The following is a 20910-nucleotide window of genomic DNA, read 5'->3' on the forward strand; positions in this document are numbered from 1 at the left end:
AGCCTGGGTTCTGGTACCAGTTCTCTTGAGAGGGGTTGGACTCTCTTCCACTCTGGAGTTGCTCAAGGTGAGAGGCGCAGAGCAGGTGTGGGCATACTCATTGCCCCCCGGCTCAGTGCCTGTACATTGGGGTTCACACCGGTAGACGAGAGGGTTGCCTCCCTCCGCCTTCGGGTGGGTGGACGGGTCCTGACTGTTGTTTGTGCATATGCACCAAACAGCAGCTCAGCATACCCACCCTTTTTGGAGTCCTTGGAGGGTGTGCTGGAGAGTACTCCTGCTGGGGACTCCCTTGTTCTGCTGGGGGACTTCAATGCTCACGTGGGCAATGACAGTGAGACCTGGAGGGGCGTGATTGGGAGGAACGGCCCCCCCGATCAGAACTCGAGTGGTGTTTTGTTATTGGACTTCTGTGCTAGCCACGGATTGTCCATAACGAACACCTTGTTCAAACATAAGGGTGTCCATATGTGCACTTGGCACCAGGACACCCTAGGCCGCAGTTCGATGATCGACTTTGTAGTTGTATCATCGGATTTGCGGCCGCATGTTCTGGACACTCGGGTGAAGAGAGGGGCGGAGCTGTCAACTGATCACCACCTGGTGGTGAGTAGGCTCCGCTGGTGGGGGAAGATGCCGGTCCGTCCTGGCAGACCCAAACGTATTGTGAGGGTTTGTTGGGAGCGTCTGGCGGAATCCCCTGTCAGAAGGAGTTTCAACTCCCACCTCCGACAGAGCTTTTCCCATGTTCCGGGGGAGGCGGGGGACATTGAGCCCGAGTGGACCATGTTCCGTGCCTCTATTGTTGAGGCGGCCAATCTGAGTTGTGGCCGTAAGGTAGTTGGTGCCTGTCGTGGCGGCAACCCCCGTACTCGCTGGTGGACACCAGCAGTAAGGGATGCCGTCAAGCTGAAGAAGGAGTCCTATCGAGCCTTTATGGCCTGTGGGACCCCAGAGGCAGCTGACGGGTATCGACTGGCCAAGCGGAACGCAGCTTCGGTGGTCGCCGAGGCAAAAACCAGAGCGTGGGAAGAGTTCGGTGAGGCCATGGAAGCCGACTTCCGGACGGCTTCGAGGAAATTCTGGTCCACCATCCGACGTCTCAGGAGGGGGAAGCAGTGCACCACTAACACTGTGTACAGTGGGGATGGGGCGCTGCTGACTTCGACTCGGGACGTTGTGAATCGGTGGGCAGAGTACTTCGAAGACCTCCTCAACTCCACCAACACGCCTTCCTTGGAGGAAGCAGAGCCTGGGGACTCTGAGGTGGGCTCTCCTATCTCTGTGGTTGAAGTCACCGATGTGGTTAAAAAGCTCCTCGGTGGCAAGGCCCCGGGGGTGGATGAGATCCGCCCGGAGTTCCTCAAGGCCCTGGATGCTGTGGGGCTGTCCTGGTTGACACGCCTCTGCAACATCGCGTGGTCAACAGGGAGAGTGCCTCTGGATTGGCAGACCGGGGTGGTAGTCCCTCTTTTTAAAAAAGGGGACCGGAGGGTGTGTTCCAACTACAGAGGGATCACACTCCTCAGCCTCCCTGGTAAGGTCTATTCAGGGGTGCTGGAGAGGAGGGTCCGTCAGGAAGTCGAGCCTCAGATTGAGGAGGAGCAGTGTGGTTTTCGTCCCGGCCGTGGAACAGTGGACCAGCTCTACACCCTTAGCAGGGTCCTCGAGGGTATGTGGGAATTCGCCCAACCAGTCTACATGTGTTTTGTGGACTTGGAGAAGGCGTTTGACCGTGTCCCTCGGGGAGTTCTGTGGGGGGTGCTTCGTGGGTATGGGGTACCGAACCCCCTGATACGGGCTGTTCGGTCACTATACCACCGATGTCAGAGTTTGGTTCGCATTGCCGGCAGTAAGTCGGAATCGTTTCCAGTGGGGGTAGGACTCCGCCAAGGCTGCCCTTTGTCGCCGATTCTGTTCATAACCTTTATGGACAGAATTTCTAGGCGCAGCCGAAGCGTTGAGGGGATCCGTTTTGGGGGCCTCAGTATTGCATCCCTGCTTTTTGCAGATGATGTGGTGCTGTTGGCTCCTTCAAACGGGGCTCTCCAACTCTCACTGGAGCATTTCGCAGCCGAGTGTGAAGCGGTTGGGATGATGATCAGCACCTCCAAATCTGAAACCATGGTCCTCAGTCGGAAAAGGATGGAGTGTCCCCTCCGGGTCGGGGAGGAGATCTTGCCCCAAGTGGAGGAGTTCAAGTATCTTGGGGTCTTGTTCACGAGTGGGGGCAGGAGGGAGCGGGAGATCGACAGGCGGATCGGTGCAGCGTCTGCTGTGATGCGGACGTTGTATCGGTCTGTCGTGGTGAAGAAGGAGCTGAGCCAAAGGGCGAAGCTCTCAATTTACCGGTCGATCTACGTTCCAACCCTCATTTATGGTCACGAGCTATGGGTCGTGACCGAAAGAACGAGATCCCGGCTACAAGCGGCCGAAATGAGTTTTCTCCGCAGGGTGTCCGGGCTCTCCCTTAGAGATAAGGTGAGAAGCTCGGTCATCCGGGAGGGGCTCAGAGTCGAGCCGCTTCTCCTCCACATCGAGAGGAGCCAGATGAGGTGGCTTGGGCATCTGATTCGGATGCCCCCTGAGCGCCTCCCTGGTGAGGTGTTCCGGGCATGTCCCACCGGGAGGAGACCCCGAGGAAGACCCAGGACACGCTGGAGAGACTATGTCACCCAGCTGGCCTGGGAACGTCTCGGGATCCCCCGGGGAGAGCTGGAAGAAGTAGCTAGGGAGAGGGAAGTCTGGGCTTCCCTGCTAAAGCTGTTGCCCCCGCGACCCGGCCCCGGATAAGCGGTAGATGATGGATGGATGGATGGATGGACAAACTATTTTAAGGCTGTAAAACTCACATTAACATTTTCTCACATTTCTTTCTTTTTTTGAACATGCCAAACTTCAAACCTTTTTGAGAAAAATAACCTTACGGTATTGTGACTATTTTTTATTGTTGTACAGGAGACATTGCATGGAGGAGGTTGATTCAAATTGGTCTACGGTACCTTAGCCAATCAGGACTCAGAATACAATGCGTGTTTGTACGCTCTAAAAAACAGTATACAGAATTACACTGAAAATTACAGGAAGTCGATAGGGACAAATAGGGGGTTGAGGCTGTAAAAAAACAGCAAGCAAAATTGCACTTGAAAAAAATTTTTATATTAAAAAAAAAAACAGCGAGTCCGCAAAAGTTGAGCCACAATATAGCGAGGGACTATCGTATATTTAAACACATATGCTGTTCTTGAAGCTTGGATCCCAAATGGGAGTTGGGGTGCTCTACCTCCTATCCTATAAATACAGTCTTCTTAGTTCTATCAAATCATCTGGACAGGGACTTTTGATGTCGACAAAAATCATTCCACCAACAATAGTTAATGAAAGCTTTTAGAGACACATGTTGTACTGCATAACAGAACTAAGAATGTCAACTTGGAATATAGTGCAGTATATGTGTCCGTGTTGTAATTGGGGATGGAGTTCTGAGCCTGTTGACTCATGTAAGGCACGCACAGATAATGGGACCCCAAGCTTTAAGAAGGCATACACATTTCCACCATTGTCCGTCAGGTTGCACTCGTGATTCATACCTGCACTTTGACTCTGATTGTCTTCTTCAATGACTTTATGTCCATCTCTGTACTTCTGCTGTTTGGAGCGAATTCTGTGCATTCTGACAAATATTAAAAGGTGGATAAACTATTATTAGAAGTGTAAATAACATAGCATGCATTCTCGTGTGATAACAACAAAAAGCTATTGGCGGCAACCACTCGCTGCTGTTCAAGTGAGGGGTGGGTGCTGCGATCGAGCTGTGCCGACCTCTCAAAAAATAATTTTTTGCCTCCGGGCGATACCGTGACCAAATTTTTAGCAGAGCAAGCAGTGATTTCCCGAGACACGGCTTCAATATGCCAGACTCATGAAGTGAGCTTCAAACGCTGTATGTGCATGTGCTACACTGGACGGTTAGTCACCCGAGTCGCTGCGATCGAATATATACAGTAGATTAAAGCAGGCTCACAGACGTGCCTCTGTGGGGCAACTTTCTCATTAAAGGGATGATTTTCTAATTAAACGTAATGAAAAGGAAATATATTAGCTTAGCAATGTTGTAGGCACGCACGTCAAAAGGAACTATCGATCTATTGCCGTTTTTATACTGGAGCGAGTTCTTGTCCTGTTGTATGTGTCCACGTCTCTCAAACATGCTACTTTTGGTACAGTATACAATTGTAATATTTATTTATTTAGTCATTTATTTTTGTCAAGCCCTTATCAATGGAATCCAGTCATAACAGAAGTGAAAAACAGAAGCGAACAAATGCGGCGAGAGTGACCAGCTGGTTGAATGCACACATGCACGCCCACCCCTACCCCCCACAAGCACCAGCGAGGTAAATTAGGGTAAACTTTAAAACGACTTCAACAGTTTCGAGCTTTTTCACAATACTTCTGTACTGTAATGGGTATTTTTAGGCCACAAAATAGTACTTGCCTTTATTGGACGATTGGCTTTAACGAATGATCCCACCAACCAATTAGTCCATTAAATTGGGATTCCACTGTATTTGTTAAAACTGTCACTTTTTGTTTAAGCCAGTTTGCCCGCAGAAAAATAACTAATCAGAGACAGAAAGCATGACTGACAAGGTGTCAATCATATCTTGTACACTCATAGGCACACTCTGATTGTGCAACCTTAACGCCCCACCCACCAAACAGGCCCCTCACTGTGTGATATGTATGATATGATTTATTTATTTAGTAAATGTAAATGCTCCTTTATAATGGAAATGTGCAGTATTATGTTGTTTAGGCATGCTACACCAATACCAATCGAAATCTATATCAACCTGTAAAGTGTGTCCACAACTGTTCTTGTTTGTATTTTCCCTTAGTCATTTTTGCATCCCAAAAAGAAAATACAACAAGCTTAAGGGAGATTAAGCCGTCAATATTTTCTAGTACCGTATTTTCACGACTATAAGGCGCCATTAAAAGTCTCAAATTTTCTCCAAAATGGACAGGACGCCTTATGATGCGGAGCGTCTTGTGTATGCGCTGAGTTCCAAAAGCTGACTGACAGCCGACACGCTGTTTATATAGAGAAAAGGCAGACGTGAGTGAGGACAGGCATGCGGCGAAGAAGTCCGCCAATGAGTGAAGGGTGGGCGTGTAAATGGACGCTAAAGGGACGCCCCAAGCAGGTATAAACACCTGTATAGAGTGTGGCTATGTGCATTGTTGCAAAACAACTTCGGTTTTGGTTTCTAAGAACCCCCGAAAATAAATTCTACAAAGAGACACGCCTACGAAGCTCAGTTCAAACTTCAAGCCATCGGTTATGCTTTTGTCATGCGTGCCCATCTCACAGCAGCGGTGAAAAACCAAGTCAAGCAACTTAACTCTGAGCTTGCCGTTATTCCCGGAGGCTTGACTAAAGAACTCCAACCGCTGGACATCGGCATCAATCGGGCGTTCAAAGCAAAGTTGCGACCGGGCGTTCAAAGTAAAGTTGCGAGCAGCATGGGAACAATGGATGATCGATGGCAAACACAACTTTACAAAGAGTGAGAGGCAGCGCTGGGCGAGTTATGCCACAATTTGCGAATGGATTGTGGCTGCTTGGACGAACGTGTCTGCTTGCACTGTTGTTCGAGTTTTTGGCAAAGCCGGCATCATTTCTGTGGAGCCACATGGCAATGAGAGTGACTCTGACAACGAGAGGGAACACGGCGTTTTTGATGGATTACCGGTACTTGCACAATTGTTCAATTCTGATACAGAGGATGAGGACTTTGATGGATTTCTGGGTGATGATTGATCGAAAAACGTGAGTACATTGTACGATGGCTAAATAAAATACAACGGAACTCAGTTTTGCTTCCATTGCCTTTTTAAAAACGTGTTTTTAGCTTGTATCTGTATGTCTTGGCATGCTACTTTATGCTACAAGCTAACGTGTTTTTAGCGTGCGCGCATGCATGCCGTATGTTTAAGCTGGCGTATGTTTTACCACTGTAAAACTGCGCCCAATAATACAGTGCGTTTTGTCTATGTGTCAAATACAGAAATAGCACCCATTAATGAGACTGCGCCCAACCATATGGTGCGCCGAATGGTCGTGAAAATACGGTACATAAAAAATTAAGTGTGCTGTCTAAAATACTGGTTTTTGAACACTTACGATCTCTTGAGTTGTGATAAGGACTTTATCTCAGCCCGTTGGTGTGATTTAATGTTTTTCATTATAGTGGCTTTGAAGAGGTCAAACCCCCTGCAAAACAAGAGGAACAAGTCATTACACCTACAAGAATGGAAAATTGAAAACATTTCACAACTTCACGTACGGATACCAAATTATGTAAATGTTCACAAGGACCTGAAAAATTTCACAATAAAAGTAGTTGAGTGACCCGCTTTTTGTCTTGTCTGATTCCATCTTTGGCAAATGTGTGTGATTAGAACATAACATAAGCAAAAAAAAAAAATTGTGGATAACTTTGTAGCATGAAATAAAAAGCCCCCCAAAAATCCTTTCTGTCATGATCCTGTTCTTGTGTGTCACCAGCAAGTGGCAGTGGAGGGCTTTTCCTCCAGCGGGCACACCTGCTGCCAATTTGATCATCATGTTCAGCCATGTTTGGACTTCCTAAGGGCCACAACTGCGTTGAATTAGTGATCTTGTTGCTGCTCTCGCTTTAGTGTTATCTCCATATCGTCATTTGTCGTTTTAGCCTCTCGGTTTGTAAGTATTACTTACAAAGCGAGATGAAGCGTGTTGACACAATGACACATTGTGTTGATACTGTGTCACTGACCACTGACACCTGCTGGACTTTCAAAATCCCTGCAGGCAACCCACTTGACAGACTGAACTGACTGATTTGATGATGAGGTGTATACAATATCATTCACATCTACGCATTCATATTGTATTATTCAATATGAATTGAATTGAATTGCCTTTATTGTCATTACACGTTCGTGCAATGAAAATTTCACTGAACATGCATGCTTTGCACCAGAAACATGAAAAACATTGCCGAACATGGGATACAGTGCAAAGGGCCTGTCGGTACTCGCTGTGTGAAGCGCCCCGAGATCTTAGTTCAGAAAGGAAACCACGAGGGAGGGAGAGGGGAAAATAAATTGCTCGAACTATCCTCTTCTGAGGATAATTAAAGTCCAGGAGAAAAAAGACCCCAGCACGTAAACAAGCATATGACAGTTACAACAAGTCACAAGACATAACATGTAATGAGGGGGCGGCTGGATGGAAGGGGGTGGGGGGGGGGGGGGGGGGGGGGAACACGACGCGGCCTGTCCGACCAGCTGCTCAGTCTATTCGAGCGCTCCGCAGATCAGTTCACATCGCGGTGAAAAAAAACAGGAACAATGAAGGCGGTGATACAAGGGTGTGTATGCGCGTGTGATTGTCTCGTTGTGTGCGCGCGCGTGTCAGGCCGCAGCTGCTTCGTCAAAGTCTTCTCATGGAGACAGTCCTGGCTTATCAGTCAATGGCTGAGAAGGAGTGGGTGATTCATTTGAATTAGAATGGAATAAGACGTCAAAAATCCGAGAGGCACTTGGTGAGACAAGGAGATACGAATAATACCTTATTCTCCAAAAGGAGATCAAAATGGCTCAACAGGGCGGACACTTTGCGTTTCTCCGGAAGCTGCTCCATAATATGCACATACTGTAGCAACGCCACTCGAGTGAAGCCTCAGCAGTCGATAGTCCGCAACTCTCTGCTGTGCGTGCGTGAGCACGTACTCACGGCGCCGACGCAACCCACGTCACATATCAAAGTAGCTTTGAACTACGACAACAGCTAAGCTAGCCTAGCCAACACAACGAGTCAGACGGGCATGTTTTTCTGATAATCTGTGTGTATTCCTTTTTAAAAATATATATTTTTATTCGAGCGAGGGTGAGGACTGGCTTGTTTCGGCAGGCGGCATCGCGTGTCTCGACGCACTTCCTTATCAAGACAGTCTGGCGGGCTTCTGCGGCGTCGACGCAGTTCAGGTATTGGTCACGTGATCGTCTTGAAGCAGTACACGCGCCGATGCAGGGATTGCTCTGTGAGCTCCACGCGTGCGTCAACGCATCGGTGTTGCTGGACCCATCACTCGTAAGTAAGTATGGGTGTTTTTTTTTTTTGTCTGCTCATGTTTTTGTTTTCGTGAAATTGGAATTTAGGTATTTCGTTTATAGCTCGCCGTTTCTTTTCCTTGGCTTTGCAAGCGCTTTTTGTTAATGTTTTGTTTTTCTGGTTCTTTTGACCAGAGATTTCTGTTTATACATTGTCAGTGCGCTTTTGAATAGAATTTTTTGTTTTGTTTTTTTAAACGGATTTTTGTTTGTGTCTACGTTTATGGGATCCCATCTTCCTCCAGTTCGTTCCCAAACTGTGCCACTTTCATATGATCTTCTGACACTTTTCACCATTTTATCTGTTTTCTGTTCATAATTGTTGTGTAAACTGGACCTTGGTTGATTGTGACTTACCTTGAGGCCTGTTTACGAAATGCCTGCAACTCTGCTACAACGTGGATGAAATAGAAACTGAGGAAAACCCGTCTTTGCAGCAATAGGAAGAGAAAACAAATACTGTCCCAGATGATCCCAGCTTCCTCTATCGGGAGGCTGCAGTTCTTATCACTAACTACGTTTGCTGTCGAGACAAAGAACAACAGGCGCACACATACACAATTAAAATATGTATGGTGTTCACAGATCCAGAAGACTCAAATACCATTTTGAATAACTTCACAATTCTCCCATTGCAACAAACTCAAATCACTTCAAATGTGGTAAAATGTGTACTTTTAAAAGATGTCTGAACTTATTTTAATTTGCCACCAAAGTCAAGCAGGAAAACACAAAAGAAAAAAGAGAGTGCAAGCTCTGCATGCTGTCAGAAAAAAAAAAATTCTTACGACCTGGAAATGTCCTATTGTGAGTACATTTACATAAAATTTAAATCTATTACTGTATTAAATTTGAGTTGTTTTTACATAGTTATGTTGATTTTTGACTACAAAGTAGATTCAGTCCAAGTAAAATGCAACCGTCTATTATGAAAAGGTTCAGAGAAGTTACTACCTACATGCTGTTTGACAACTGTAAGCATGCTGCTGTTCCTGAACATCGATGTTGCGTTGTAGAAATAAAACCACATTAACATTTATGTTAATTATTAAAAGTAAGGTAAAAAAAAAATTATAACTGTTGAAAAGTAATTGATTCAGTTATGTATTTTATTGGGGTAACAATAATCACTAAACTATCGCAGAAAAAAAAAGTCATCTTTTGAATAAAAAAATGTCTCGTATCGCCCATCTCTCCTCAAGTCTGCTTCCTCTGAAGCAGAGGCGAGATACATGCTGTGTGCCCAGCTGTCTATGATCTACTGTTTGCAGTGAGACTGTAAAAAGGCCACCAAGTCATTTATTGTTTCAGGAAATATGTCAATCATTATAATTTGTGTGCCTCAACCATTTATTACTGTTGTATGCATTCATATAACGCTTAAATGGTTTCAATCACGCGGCAGGTTTCAAGCTCACACTGATGCCTAGGGACAATGTAGAGTGTTCAATCAGCCTGCCATGCATGTTTTTGGAATGTGGGAGAAAAACGGACTATCCAGAGAAAACCCACGCAGGCACGGATGGGGAGAACATGCAAACTCCACACATGAAGGCCGGAGCCGGAATCGAACCCTGAATCTCTGTGCATTGTGAGGCGGACGTCCTAACCCTCTAATTTCTATATATTTTTTGACAGATTCAAACCGTTTTCACAAAGGCAGCTTTAGCTCACTTGGAAGACTATTGCCTGGTGATCAACAGGCTCAGGATTCAACCTTATTTATGTTGTTCAGTGTGATTTCAAAGAATTTCCTCATGTTCCACATACATGCATTCGATATTTGTGCATTCAGCATTTTGGCATTCACATGCAATTTCTCCTGAAATTACACATTGGACAATAAGACTTTTCACTCTTCCATAAATACCTAGCTGTAAATGACAATGATACTTACGATCATAGTATCCCTTGACTGTGCAAACCAAACTGAAGAGCTGGATCATCCAACAAAAGCCCTTCTGCATTTCAATAACAAACACACATGCCAGAATCTGAAACAGACAATTCACATAATCATGAATCCAACTCAAATACCCAAATTTTTTAAATACTTTTCTCTAATTGAATAAAATTTAATGTATGGAAAAAGAAAAAAAATAATTTCCCTAAATTCACACTACTGTACTGTAAACTGTGTAGCTGTGTGGAGCAAGCAATTTTGTGTGCGGCCTGTGATTGAAAATGTGCGAAAACATCGTGTCACTGAATGTTGTTACATGCTACCAAAAAGGCAGAATTTGGGTGTCCCCTCACTCTGACAAAACACCACAAAAGTAGAAATGTAGGAACACATGACTGATTTCATACTTACTGATAAAATACTTTTTGATATGATGACTGCCACATTATAGATGATGAGACAGTCCCACATGGCAAGGCGTGTCCTGGACGGTTTGACCAATAGTTGGGTCCCAAAAAGCAAAAAAAAAAAACAAGCAAGAAGGTATCCCAATCCAAAGACAGAGACTCGTGTAGCCCCAGTGATGAAGACCACTGACAGTACAAACCAGAATAAGTGGCGAAAAACCAAAACCTTAGCCATGTCCAGGTAACTCCTGAAAGAGGTAAGGAACACAGATACACAGATTGCTCATGTACAAATGTATTTGTTCTGTTTGTATCTTGAGCAAACAGAACAATCCGGTTGCCTCGATTCAAATTTTGCGAACATCAAAATGAGTAGTGCACAGTATCTTTCCCAAGTCACGGTGCAATGGTGCATAATCAATCTTCAGAACACAAAATGAGCACCAAATAAAAAGGAAGCTTTATAGAATACTGAAGGTACCTGCAGTTGATGAAATTAGGTGCAGGATTAAACAGTCGACCTTCCATTGGATCAGGATTGTCTGTATTGTCTCCAGCCAGAACCACCCACTCCTCACACTGCTCACACTTAAATACTTTCCACTGCTGGGATGCACAAATCAGAAGTACAAAATCCACTGTGGAAGAGACATCGGCAATTAGAATGGAGCTTTACAAAACAGATTAGAAAATGGCACTTTAAGTGCCAAAATACACATCGAAATAAAGACCTCATCAACAACTTGACCAATACTGTGTCTGTCCTGTTGATTGGAAAAAATTAGTGAGGTTTCATAGTTGAAAAGAAAAAAAAAAACGACTTCATTCTCTGTGTTGTATAATCATAAACATGTTCATTTGGTTCTTAAAATATTGTATATTAGGGATGGGAATCACACAGCAACATGTAATATTGTGGTATTTGTTGTAATTGCAATGTACGGTACATCCATCCATCCATCCATCGATCTTCTACCGCTTATCCGAGGTCGGGTCGCGGGGGGAGCAGCTTTAGCAGGGGAGTCCAGACTTCCCTCTCCCTAGCTACTCCCAAGTCTCCCCGGGGGATCCCGAGGCGTTCCCAGGCCAGCTGGGTGACATAGTCAGCATGTCCTGGGTCCGAGGTCTCCTCCCAGTGGGACATGCCTGGAACACCTCAGGGAGGCGTTCAGGAGGCATCCGAATCAGATGCCCAAGCCACCTCATCTGGCTCCTCTCGATGTGGAGGAGAAGCGGCTCGACTCGGATGACCGAGCTTCTCACCTTATCTCTAAGGGAGAGCCCGGACACCCTGCGGAGAAAACTAATTTCGGCCGCTTGTATCCGGGATCTCGTGCTTTCGGTCACGACCCATAGCTCGTGACCATCGATGAGGGTTGGAACGTAGATCGACCGGTAAATTGAGAGCTTCGCCCTTTGGCTCAGCTCCTTCTTTACCATGACAGACCGATACAAAGTCCGCATCACAGCAGACGCTGCACCGATCCGCCTGTCGATCTCTCGCTCCCTCCTGCCCTCACTCGTGAACAAGACCTCAAGATACTCAAACTCCTCTTGGGGCAAGATCTCCTCCCCGACCCTGAGAGGGCACTCCACCTTTTTCCGACTGAGGACCATTGTTTCAGATTTGGAGGTGCTGATTTTCATCCCAACCGCTTCACACTCGGCTGCGAAGCGCTCCAGTGAGAGTTGGAGAGCCCTGCTTGAAGGAGCCAACAGTACCACATCATCTGCTTTTTGCAGCAGTAAGCACCTAGAAATTCTGTCCAGAAAGGTTATGAACAGAATCGCGACAAAGGGCAGCCTTGGCGGAGTCCTACCCTCACTGGAAACGATTCCGACTTACTGCCGGCAATGCGAACCAAACTCTGACATCGGCAGTATAGGGACCGAACAGCCCGTATCAGGGGGTTCGGTATCCCATACCCACAAAGCACCCCCAACAGAACTCCCCGAGGGACACGGTAAAACACCTTCTCCAAGTCCACAAAACACATGTAGACTGGTTGGGCGAATTCCCACATACCTTTGAGGACCCTGCTCAGGGTGTAGATCTGGTCCACTGTTCCACGGCCGGGACAAAAACCACACTGCTCCTCCTCAATCTGAGGCTCGACTTCCTGATGGACCCTCCTCTCCAGCATCCCTGAAGAGACCTTACCAGGGAGGCTGAGGAGTGTGATCCCTCTGTAGTTGGAACACACCGTCCGGTCCCCCTTTTTAAAAAGAGGGACCACCACCCCGGTCTGCCAATCCAGCGGCACTCTCCCCGCTGACCACGCGATGTTGCAGAGGTGTGTCAACCAGAACAGCCCCACAACATCCAGAGCCTTGAGGAACTCCAGGCGGATCTCATCCACCCCTGGGGCCTTGCCACCGAGGAGCTTCTTAACCAGATCGGTGACTTCAACCACAGAGATAGGAGAGCCCACCTCAGAGTCCCCAGACTCTGCTTCCTCCAAGGAAGGCGTGCTGGTGGAGTTGAGGAGGTCTTCGAAGGACTCTGCCCACCAGCTCACAACGTCCCGAGTCGAGGTCAACAGCGCCCCATCCCTGAGACGTCATCCCTGAGTTTTTGCCTCGGCGACCACCGAAGCTGCATTCTGCTTGGCCAGTCGATATCCGTCAGCTGCCTCTGGGGTCCCACAGGCCACAAAGGCCCGATAGGACTCCTTCTTCAGCTTGACGGCATCCCTTAATGCTGGTGTCCACCAGCGAGTACGGGGGTTGCCGCCACGACAGGCACCAACCACCTTACGGCCACAACTCAGATTGGCCGCCTCAACAATCGAGGCACGGAACACGGTCCACTCGGACTCAATGTCCCCAGCCTCCCCCGGAACATGGGAAAAGCTCTGTCGGAGGTGGGAGTTGAAACGCCTTCTGACAGGGGATTCCGCCAGACGCACCCAATAAACCCTCACAATACGTTTGGGTCTGCCAGGTCGGACCGGCATCTTCCCCCACCATCGGAGCCTACTTACCACCAGGTGGTGATCAGTTGACAGCTCCGCCCGTCTCTTCACCCGAGTGTCCAAAACATGCGGCTGCAAATCCAATGATGCAACCACAAAGTCAATCATCGAACTGCGGCCAAGGGTGTCCTGGTGCCAAGTGCACATACTGTATGGACACCCTTATGTTTGAACAAGGTGTTCGTTATGTACAATCCGTGATGAGCACAGAAGTCCAAGAACGAAACACCACTCGAGTTCTGATTGGGGGGGGCCGTTCCTCCCAATCACGCCCCTCCAGGTCTCACTGTCATTGCCCATGTGAGCATTGAAGTCCCCCAGCAGAACAAGGGAGTCCCCAGCAGGAGTACTCTCCAGCACACCCTCCAAGGACTCCAAAAAGGGTGGGTATGCTGAACTGCTGTTGGGTGCGTATGCACAAACAACAGTCAGGATCCGTCCCCCCACCCGAAGGCGGAGGGAGGCAACCCTCTCGTCTACCGGTGTGAACCCCAATGTGCAGGCACTGAGCCGGGGGGCAATGAGTATGCCCACACCTGCTCTGCGCTTCTCACCATGGGCAACTCCAGAGTGGAAGAGAGTCCAACCCCTCTCGAGAGAACTGGTACCAGAACCCAGTCTGTGTGTGGAGATAAGTCAGACTATATCCAGTCTGAACTTTTCTACCTCGCACACCAGCTCGGGCTCCTTCCCTGCAAGAGAGGTGCTAGCTCTAGGGACATTCCATGTCCCTAGAGCTAGCTTCTGCAGCTGAGGACCGCCAGGGTCCCTGCCTTTGGCTGCCGCCCAGCTCACACTGCACCCGACCCCTTCGGCCCCTCCCATGGGTGGTGAGCCCATGAGAAGGGGGACCCACGTTGCCTCTTCGGGCTGAGCCCGGCCGGGCCCCATGGGTGCAGGCCCGGCCACCAGGCGCTCGCCAATGAGCCCCACCCCCAGGCCTGGCTCCAGAGGGGCACCCCGGTGACCCACGCAAGGCAAACTGGGTTCCATTTATTTTGTTCGTCATAAGGGGTTTTTGTGAGCCGTGCTTTGTCTGGTCCCTCAACTAGGACCTGTTTGCCATGGGTGACCCTGCCCGGGGCATAAAGCCCCAGGCAATTTAGCTCCTAGGATCATTGGGACACACAAACCCCTCCACCATGGTAAGGTGACGGCTCACGGAGGGGAATGTACGGTACTATACGAACTAATCTGAATTGAATCAGAACAGAGCACATGAGTGGTTCTCAATTAACATCAGAGAACTGATGGAGAAATCATCTGGGGGGGAAAAAGGCAATTGCACACACAGACACAAAACAAAATGAACATGAACAAACCTATCAGATTTTTGGCGTTAGGCGCAGTGTAGAAGTCTGGCAGATAAAGCCATTTTATGAGAGCAGAGTTCATTAAAAGTGGGGTGTTCCAACGCCATGGGTAATCTATAGCAAAAAAAAAAAAGTCCATCAAGGCATAAATTAGTAGTGGTCGTAGAAGACAATGACGACACTGATTATAAAAACAAAACCGAAAACGGCGGCTCGATGGAACAGCGGACAACACCACTGACTTGGGACACCGGCACTTGGGTTCAAATCAGGTCAAACAATAACATTTCGTTGGAAGATACTCCATGTTGATTCCCAGCTGCGACGGGTCGCAAGCCTGGATATAAATGTGTGTTGCGACAGGAAGTGTATCCTGTGTAAAAACTGTGCCAAATATATCATGCGAGTAACTCACTGTGGCAACCTATGACAGGGGAAAGTCTCTCCTACTACTTTTTGAAATTGCTGGTAATATAATGTGTAATATTTTCAACCAGTTTTTCTGATCAACTACCATTTCTTGGTAACTTTAACTCATCAGCATGGGTAGCTTTTACATCACTTCTACTTGTTATGAGGGAAAATACATTCAAAACGACCATGCAAATCATGCAGATGTACTTTATATTTTTCTTGTGTATCAAATTCATCAAGGCTTACCTTTACACAGAGCAGGGGGTATACCCACACACAATATGTATTGATAAATCATGAAGATGGCCAGAAAGAGACAATATTTTGGCCACATTCTTGCAATAGCTGCCCGGCGTCGCTGTACCAAGATGGCCACCAACCAACAACCATGGATTATCACCAAGAAGTTCATCCGTTGACCAATCACGTTCACAGTCATCAGGAAGCAGATCTTAAAATAGAAATAATTTTGGGGGAGGGTTCGATTTGGGATATAGATAAAAAATAAATGCTCTGAAATGTGTTTCAGAGGGAGACTCTCATAAATCAGGAAGCCATCTTGCAAAATAACACAAGTCTTTGAAAAGAAACATTTTTGTCAAAGTCAATTGTGAACAAGTGAATAAGCAACACATTCGTTTCACCTCCAATCCAAACTTGTAGAAAGTGTAGTTGAGCAGGTACTTGAAGCAGGGTAGGAGTCCTTCATCTAAAGTATTCCTAGTGACGTCTGGGAACAGAGTAGGTATGTTCGAGGGAGATTGCTGCAGCTGACGATAGTGGTGGGCTTGGTGACGATACACCGTGGCCTCAAATACCACCAACAGCAGCACTACTAAGTGGTTCTGTAGAAAGAAGTAAATGAGTCAATACTGAAAGAAACTATTTGTAGCCAAAAAATACATAATTTAGGTTAGCTGGTATCGTATCACATCATTAGCATATGACACCTGCAAAAATAAAAATTTTCATTTCTACTTTATACGCCACCTCAATTTTATTTGGCCTTTCACAACACCTTCGTTTTCTCCTCAGATCAGGTCGTGCTATTACGCGAATCAGGTGCTCCTTTAGATTGTTAGATCTCGAAGGCTAGCAAAACCTTCCCGGGCAATCAATAGTAAATTCCATGTTGTAAATGAAGTGCTAGGCGATCATATGCAAATTTGCTGTAGTTATCATCTTTACTATTTTTGGCACCATAGGCAAACTTTTCCTTTTTTACAACTTTCTAACTGTTACAAATTGACGTGCCGTGCTTTTGCCTCTGCTCACTGCCTCCACTTGTTCCCCTGTTGGTTTATCGGCTAAGTGAGATGGCTGGCTCTTCCTGATTACTTGTAACTATGCACCCAAACTCACTGGATGATTGTATAGTAGCTTGAAAAAGTGTTGGTGATCACATCATAATTTTGCTGCGGGAATTTTTTTCCAGTTATTATGCCGCAGGAAAAGAATTTGGGTGAAATTATCCTTAACTGTCACGAGCTATTGCAACCATTTTTACTCAATAAAGACAGCCAATAGATAAATACACAGATAAATGGGAAAAGTCATGAACAATCACATCTTTTATTTATCTAAAATAATTTTATTCAATCATAAAATAAAATCGGTGGTGAACCTAAACGGTAAACTTTATGGATTCAAACTGATACTTGAAAGCATTATACTTTGAACAATTGACAACTAAATTGTGTAGTTCAGCGATGTAAACTTGAAATACATTGTTCAAAAAACATGCATCCTTTAGAATACATAAACTTCTTATCTCGACTTGAATTCTGCCATAGCTTTGTTGATAGAACCTAGTGGCAGGGCAAATGGTGGTGGTACACTTAATCGCAATTCCTGCATAATGGTAATGACAGAAGCGCATAACAACATAACAAACAGATTAATCAAAACGATAGAAGTTGCACAATGTACATGTCAGAGGTGATTGCTCTCAGACTGCAAGGGAAGCTCAACTTCCCCTAAAATGTTAACAAATAAGTGATCAAATATACTGTATGTGTGTACATGCATTTGTGTGTACATGTCATTGACTAAATATGCGCTACAACGCGCTCAACTTTTGTTCCGAATCAGCTTCTTATTACTGGTTACGACGCGACTCTCTTCTCATTCATTCCCACAGCTTCTCTGTGCTTTAAACGGTGTGGACGCTGAGCGCCTACAGCGCGGACGCAGGGCGTCTAGAGAATTCAGAGCCCGTTGTCCCAATGCATTGAAACGAGATGAGTCATTGGATAAATGCTGGTTTTGTCCCACCCATCGGACGCTCAGCGTCTCTGGGTGTCTGTGGGCGTGTATCGGCTGGCCCGGACGCTCAGCTTTTCTGCATGATGATTGGATGAGATCTGTCTGAGGCTGAATCTCTTTTTGATTGACAGCAAAATGAGCCAATCACTGATCTTTTGGTGTAAGGCATCCGTGGGAGCATTTTTCAATTCTCATTCTATTCTGAGTTGAACTGGAGACTTCTAATTATCTTAGCAGAGCACAGCACAGAACATTTTCTTGAAAAGGAACGGAGAGTAGAATTCACGTGTAAATAAACTGACACATTTTATGCTGTAGGCCGAAATTGAGCTTCCCCTCCTTGACAGACCAGTATCCGCCACTGGTACATGTGTAGCGCTTCAAACTCTGCGGATACAAGTGCATAAATGATCCTAAAACAATAATATTAATGGTAAAGACATTCCATACTTCTGACAAATTCATACATGTCTCAGAAATAACACCATTAATTTTGTTGTCTGCTACTGTGGGAATGCAAAATGGCTGACTCATCCTGGCGCTTCAGCTCACAGATCCCTCTGGTGTATTGCAGCTGTAACCAGTGCAGCCTGTGTACATTGTTTGGATATTTTTTTCCACAAGCTGTGCTATTTCACCCACAGGCACATATAAAGTTATAAATATGGTTAAGTACTTTTGTAAAACAGTATGTGTACTGTATATATTATATTTCTATTGCTTGCTGTCAGGATTTCCTGACCCTCACTCAAGTAAACGAATTACTCCAGCAACAAAAAGAGCTTTTTACGGCGCTCTTGCAACAACAACAGGAAAATTTCAAAGGATCTGTCAAGATGATAATAGACTCAACAAACTCACGACTTGACACTTTTACCAGGGAAGTCCAAGAAATAAAAACCAGCATCAACTTTACCCAAAAAGAGGTAGACGACATTAAAAAAAATCTAATCTGTCAAACTGGCCATTCCAAAGACATGCAAACAGAATTCTACAAAATATGTGACGGCATGCTTGTATTAACAGACAAGATGGACTACTTGGAAGGACAGTCAAGAAGAAACAACTTGGTAATTGATGGAATTGAGGAAAAACCGGGAGAAACGTGGACTGAAACAGAGGAAAAAGTTCAAAAAATCCTCAAGGAGAAGCTGCTGATACAGGGGCAAATTGAGGTGGAGAGAGCTCACCGCACAGGAAGACAAGAACCTGGAAGACCTCGTCCGAGGCCAGTTGTGGTGAAATTTCTCAAATACAAGGACAGATCAAGGATCCTACAAAAAGCAAAATACTTAAAAGGCTCCAACATCTACATCAACGAAGACTTTACAGATGCCGTACGACAAAAAAGAAAAGAGCTCCTCCCAAAATTAAAAGCTGCACGTGACAGAGGGGAAACTGCCTACTTAAGACATGACAAACTTATCGTCCACCCCCGCACCAGTACTCCAACACAACAGGCTCGAGTTCAACACCATCAAGCAGCATACTGAGAATTATTCACCACCCGAAGATATAAACTCTGACCCTACTGAAGCAGGAAATTCACATACCAAAAACATGGACTTCGAACCCTTTGATGACCCTTCCAACCCTTTGATGACTTCCAACCCTACTGACCACAAGATATTTGACCCTGAGAACAACTTGGACCCGGACAATAACTTTTTCAAGACCGACCGACCGCGAGGGAGCCAGCGACGACCGACCGTGAGGGAGCCAGAGATGACCGCGAGGAAGCCAGCGACGACTGCAGGGAAGCAAGCGACCGCGAGGAAGCCGGGAGACAACCAGCCAGCGACCACCGCGAGGGAGCCAGCGACGACCGCAAGGGAGCCAGAGACGACCGAGAGGAAACCAGCGACGACTGCAGGGGAGCCAGTGAGCGCGAGGGAGCCGGGAGACAGCGAGCCTGAGGGAGCCGGGAGACAACCAGCCAGCGCGCGTGAGAGAGCCGGGAGGCAGCCAGCCAGCGAGCGTGAGGGAGTCGGCGACGACCGCAAGGGAGCCAGCGACCACGAGGGACCCAGAAGACGTCCAGCCAGCAACCGCGAGGGAGCCAGTGATGACGGCGAGAGAGCGAGCGACGACAGCGAGGGAACCAACGACGACCGCGAGGGAGCCAGCGACGACCGCGTAGGAGCGGGAAATTCACATCCCAAAAACATGGACTTCCAACCCTTTGAAGATATTGACTATAAGCCATTCGATCCCGAGAACAATTTGGACCCAGACAACAACTTCTTCCAGAACAAACAAAGGGTAACAAACTCTGACTATTACCTGGATGAACAATTCAACACTAATATAAAATTGGAAAATGCACTTTCAGTAATACACTTAAACAGTAGAAGTCTCTATAAAAAATTCACAAAAATCAAAGAATACCTGACTAAATTCAATAAATTTAAAATAATTGCCATATCAGAAACTTGGCTTGATGAAGATAAAACAACTGAAATGGAAATAGAAGGTTATGAAATGTTTGCAACTAATAGGGAAAACAAAAAAGGAGGGGGGGTTGCAATATATGTAGACAAAGCACTTAAATGCAGTAAAATCGAGAGATTGACAAACACAATAGAAAACCTAATGGAATGTCTAACCATTGAAATACATAATAAAAAGGCATCAAATATCATCATAAGTTGCATCTATAGGACACCAGGATCATGTATTGACACATTCAATAAAAAACTAACAGATATGCTCAGTTACAACAACGATAAGAAAACACGAATAATATGTGGTGACTTTAACATTGACTTATTAAACCCAAATGGACACAAAAAAACAACCGACTTCATAAATACTATGTACAGCAACAGCTTTTTCCCAGTAATCCTGAAACCTAGCAGAATAACAGTTGACACGGCCACATTAATAGATAACATATTTATAAATAAGATTGACCATAAAATGGAAAGTGGACTTCTCATTAATGACATAAGTGACCACCTACCTGTTTTTGCAGTTTTTCATCATTATTTTGATAGAAAAGCTAAGTCAACAACTCACATAACAGAAATAAGACTAAGAACCCAACGCTCCACCGACGCCTTTAAGCAAGACCTAGAAAAACAAAACTGGACCGAGGTCTACTCAAACGAAGACCCAAATACAGCGTTTGAAGTATTTCAGTCTACCATAATCTCTTTATATGATAAACATTTTCCATTAACTAAAGTCTCCAAAAAGTATAAAGACCCAAGTAAGCCATGGATAACGAAAGGCATAGAAAACGCATGTAAAAAGAAAAACTATTTATATAAATTGTTTTTAAAATTGAGAACTGAAGAAGCAGAAAAAAAATATAAGACCTATAAAAATAAACTAGTAAATATTATAAGAACCAGTAAAAGAGATCATTATCATGCACTATTAGAGCAGAATAAAAGTAACACACAAGAAATATGGAAGATACTTAACCAAGTAATCAGAAATAGTCCTAAAAAAATGTATTATCCAGA

The 20910-nt window shown here is 45.7% G+C and overlaps 1 protein-coding gene across 4 annotated transcripts in view; it reads right to left on the reverse strand.

The window, feature by feature from the left end:
- piezo1 (piezo type mechanosensitive ion channel component 1 (Er blood group)) overlaps positions 1 to 20910 on the reverse strand; it is a 148711-nt gene that overhangs the window by 56373 nt on the left and 71428 nt on the right. For all 4 annotated transcript variants that reach the window (XM_086122242.1, XM_086122243.1, XM_086122244.1 and 1 more), the window contains 9 exons: positions 15820 to 16020; positions 15422 to 15626; positions 14771 to 14875; positions 10955 to 11111; positions 10478 to 10721; positions 10061 to 10157; positions 8521 to 8686; positions 6191 to 6280; positions 3591 to 3673 (listed from right to left, as the gene is read on the reverse strand). In XM_086122242.1, coding sequence (XP_085978368.1) covers positions 3591 to 3673; positions 6191 to 6280; positions 8521 to 8686; positions 10061 to 10157; positions 10478 to 10721; positions 10955 to 11111; positions 14771 to 14875; positions 15422 to 15626; positions 15820 to 16020 — 1348 coding nt within the window. The remainder of the gene's footprint in view (positions 1 to 3590; positions 3674 to 6190; positions 6281 to 8520; positions 8687 to 10060; positions 10158 to 10477; positions 10722 to 10954; positions 11112 to 14770; positions 14876 to 15421; positions 15627 to 15819; positions 16021 to 20910) is intronic.

Source organism: Hippocampus guttulatus, chromosome 10, assembly GCF_054856545.1.
Source record: "Hippocampus guttulatus isolate MCC_2025c chromosome 10, RoL_Hgut_1.0, whole genome shotgun sequence".
Classification (NCBI taxonomy): Eukaryota; Metazoa; Chordata; class Actinopteri; order Syngnathiformes; family Syngnathidae; genus Hippocampus; species Hippocampus guttulatus.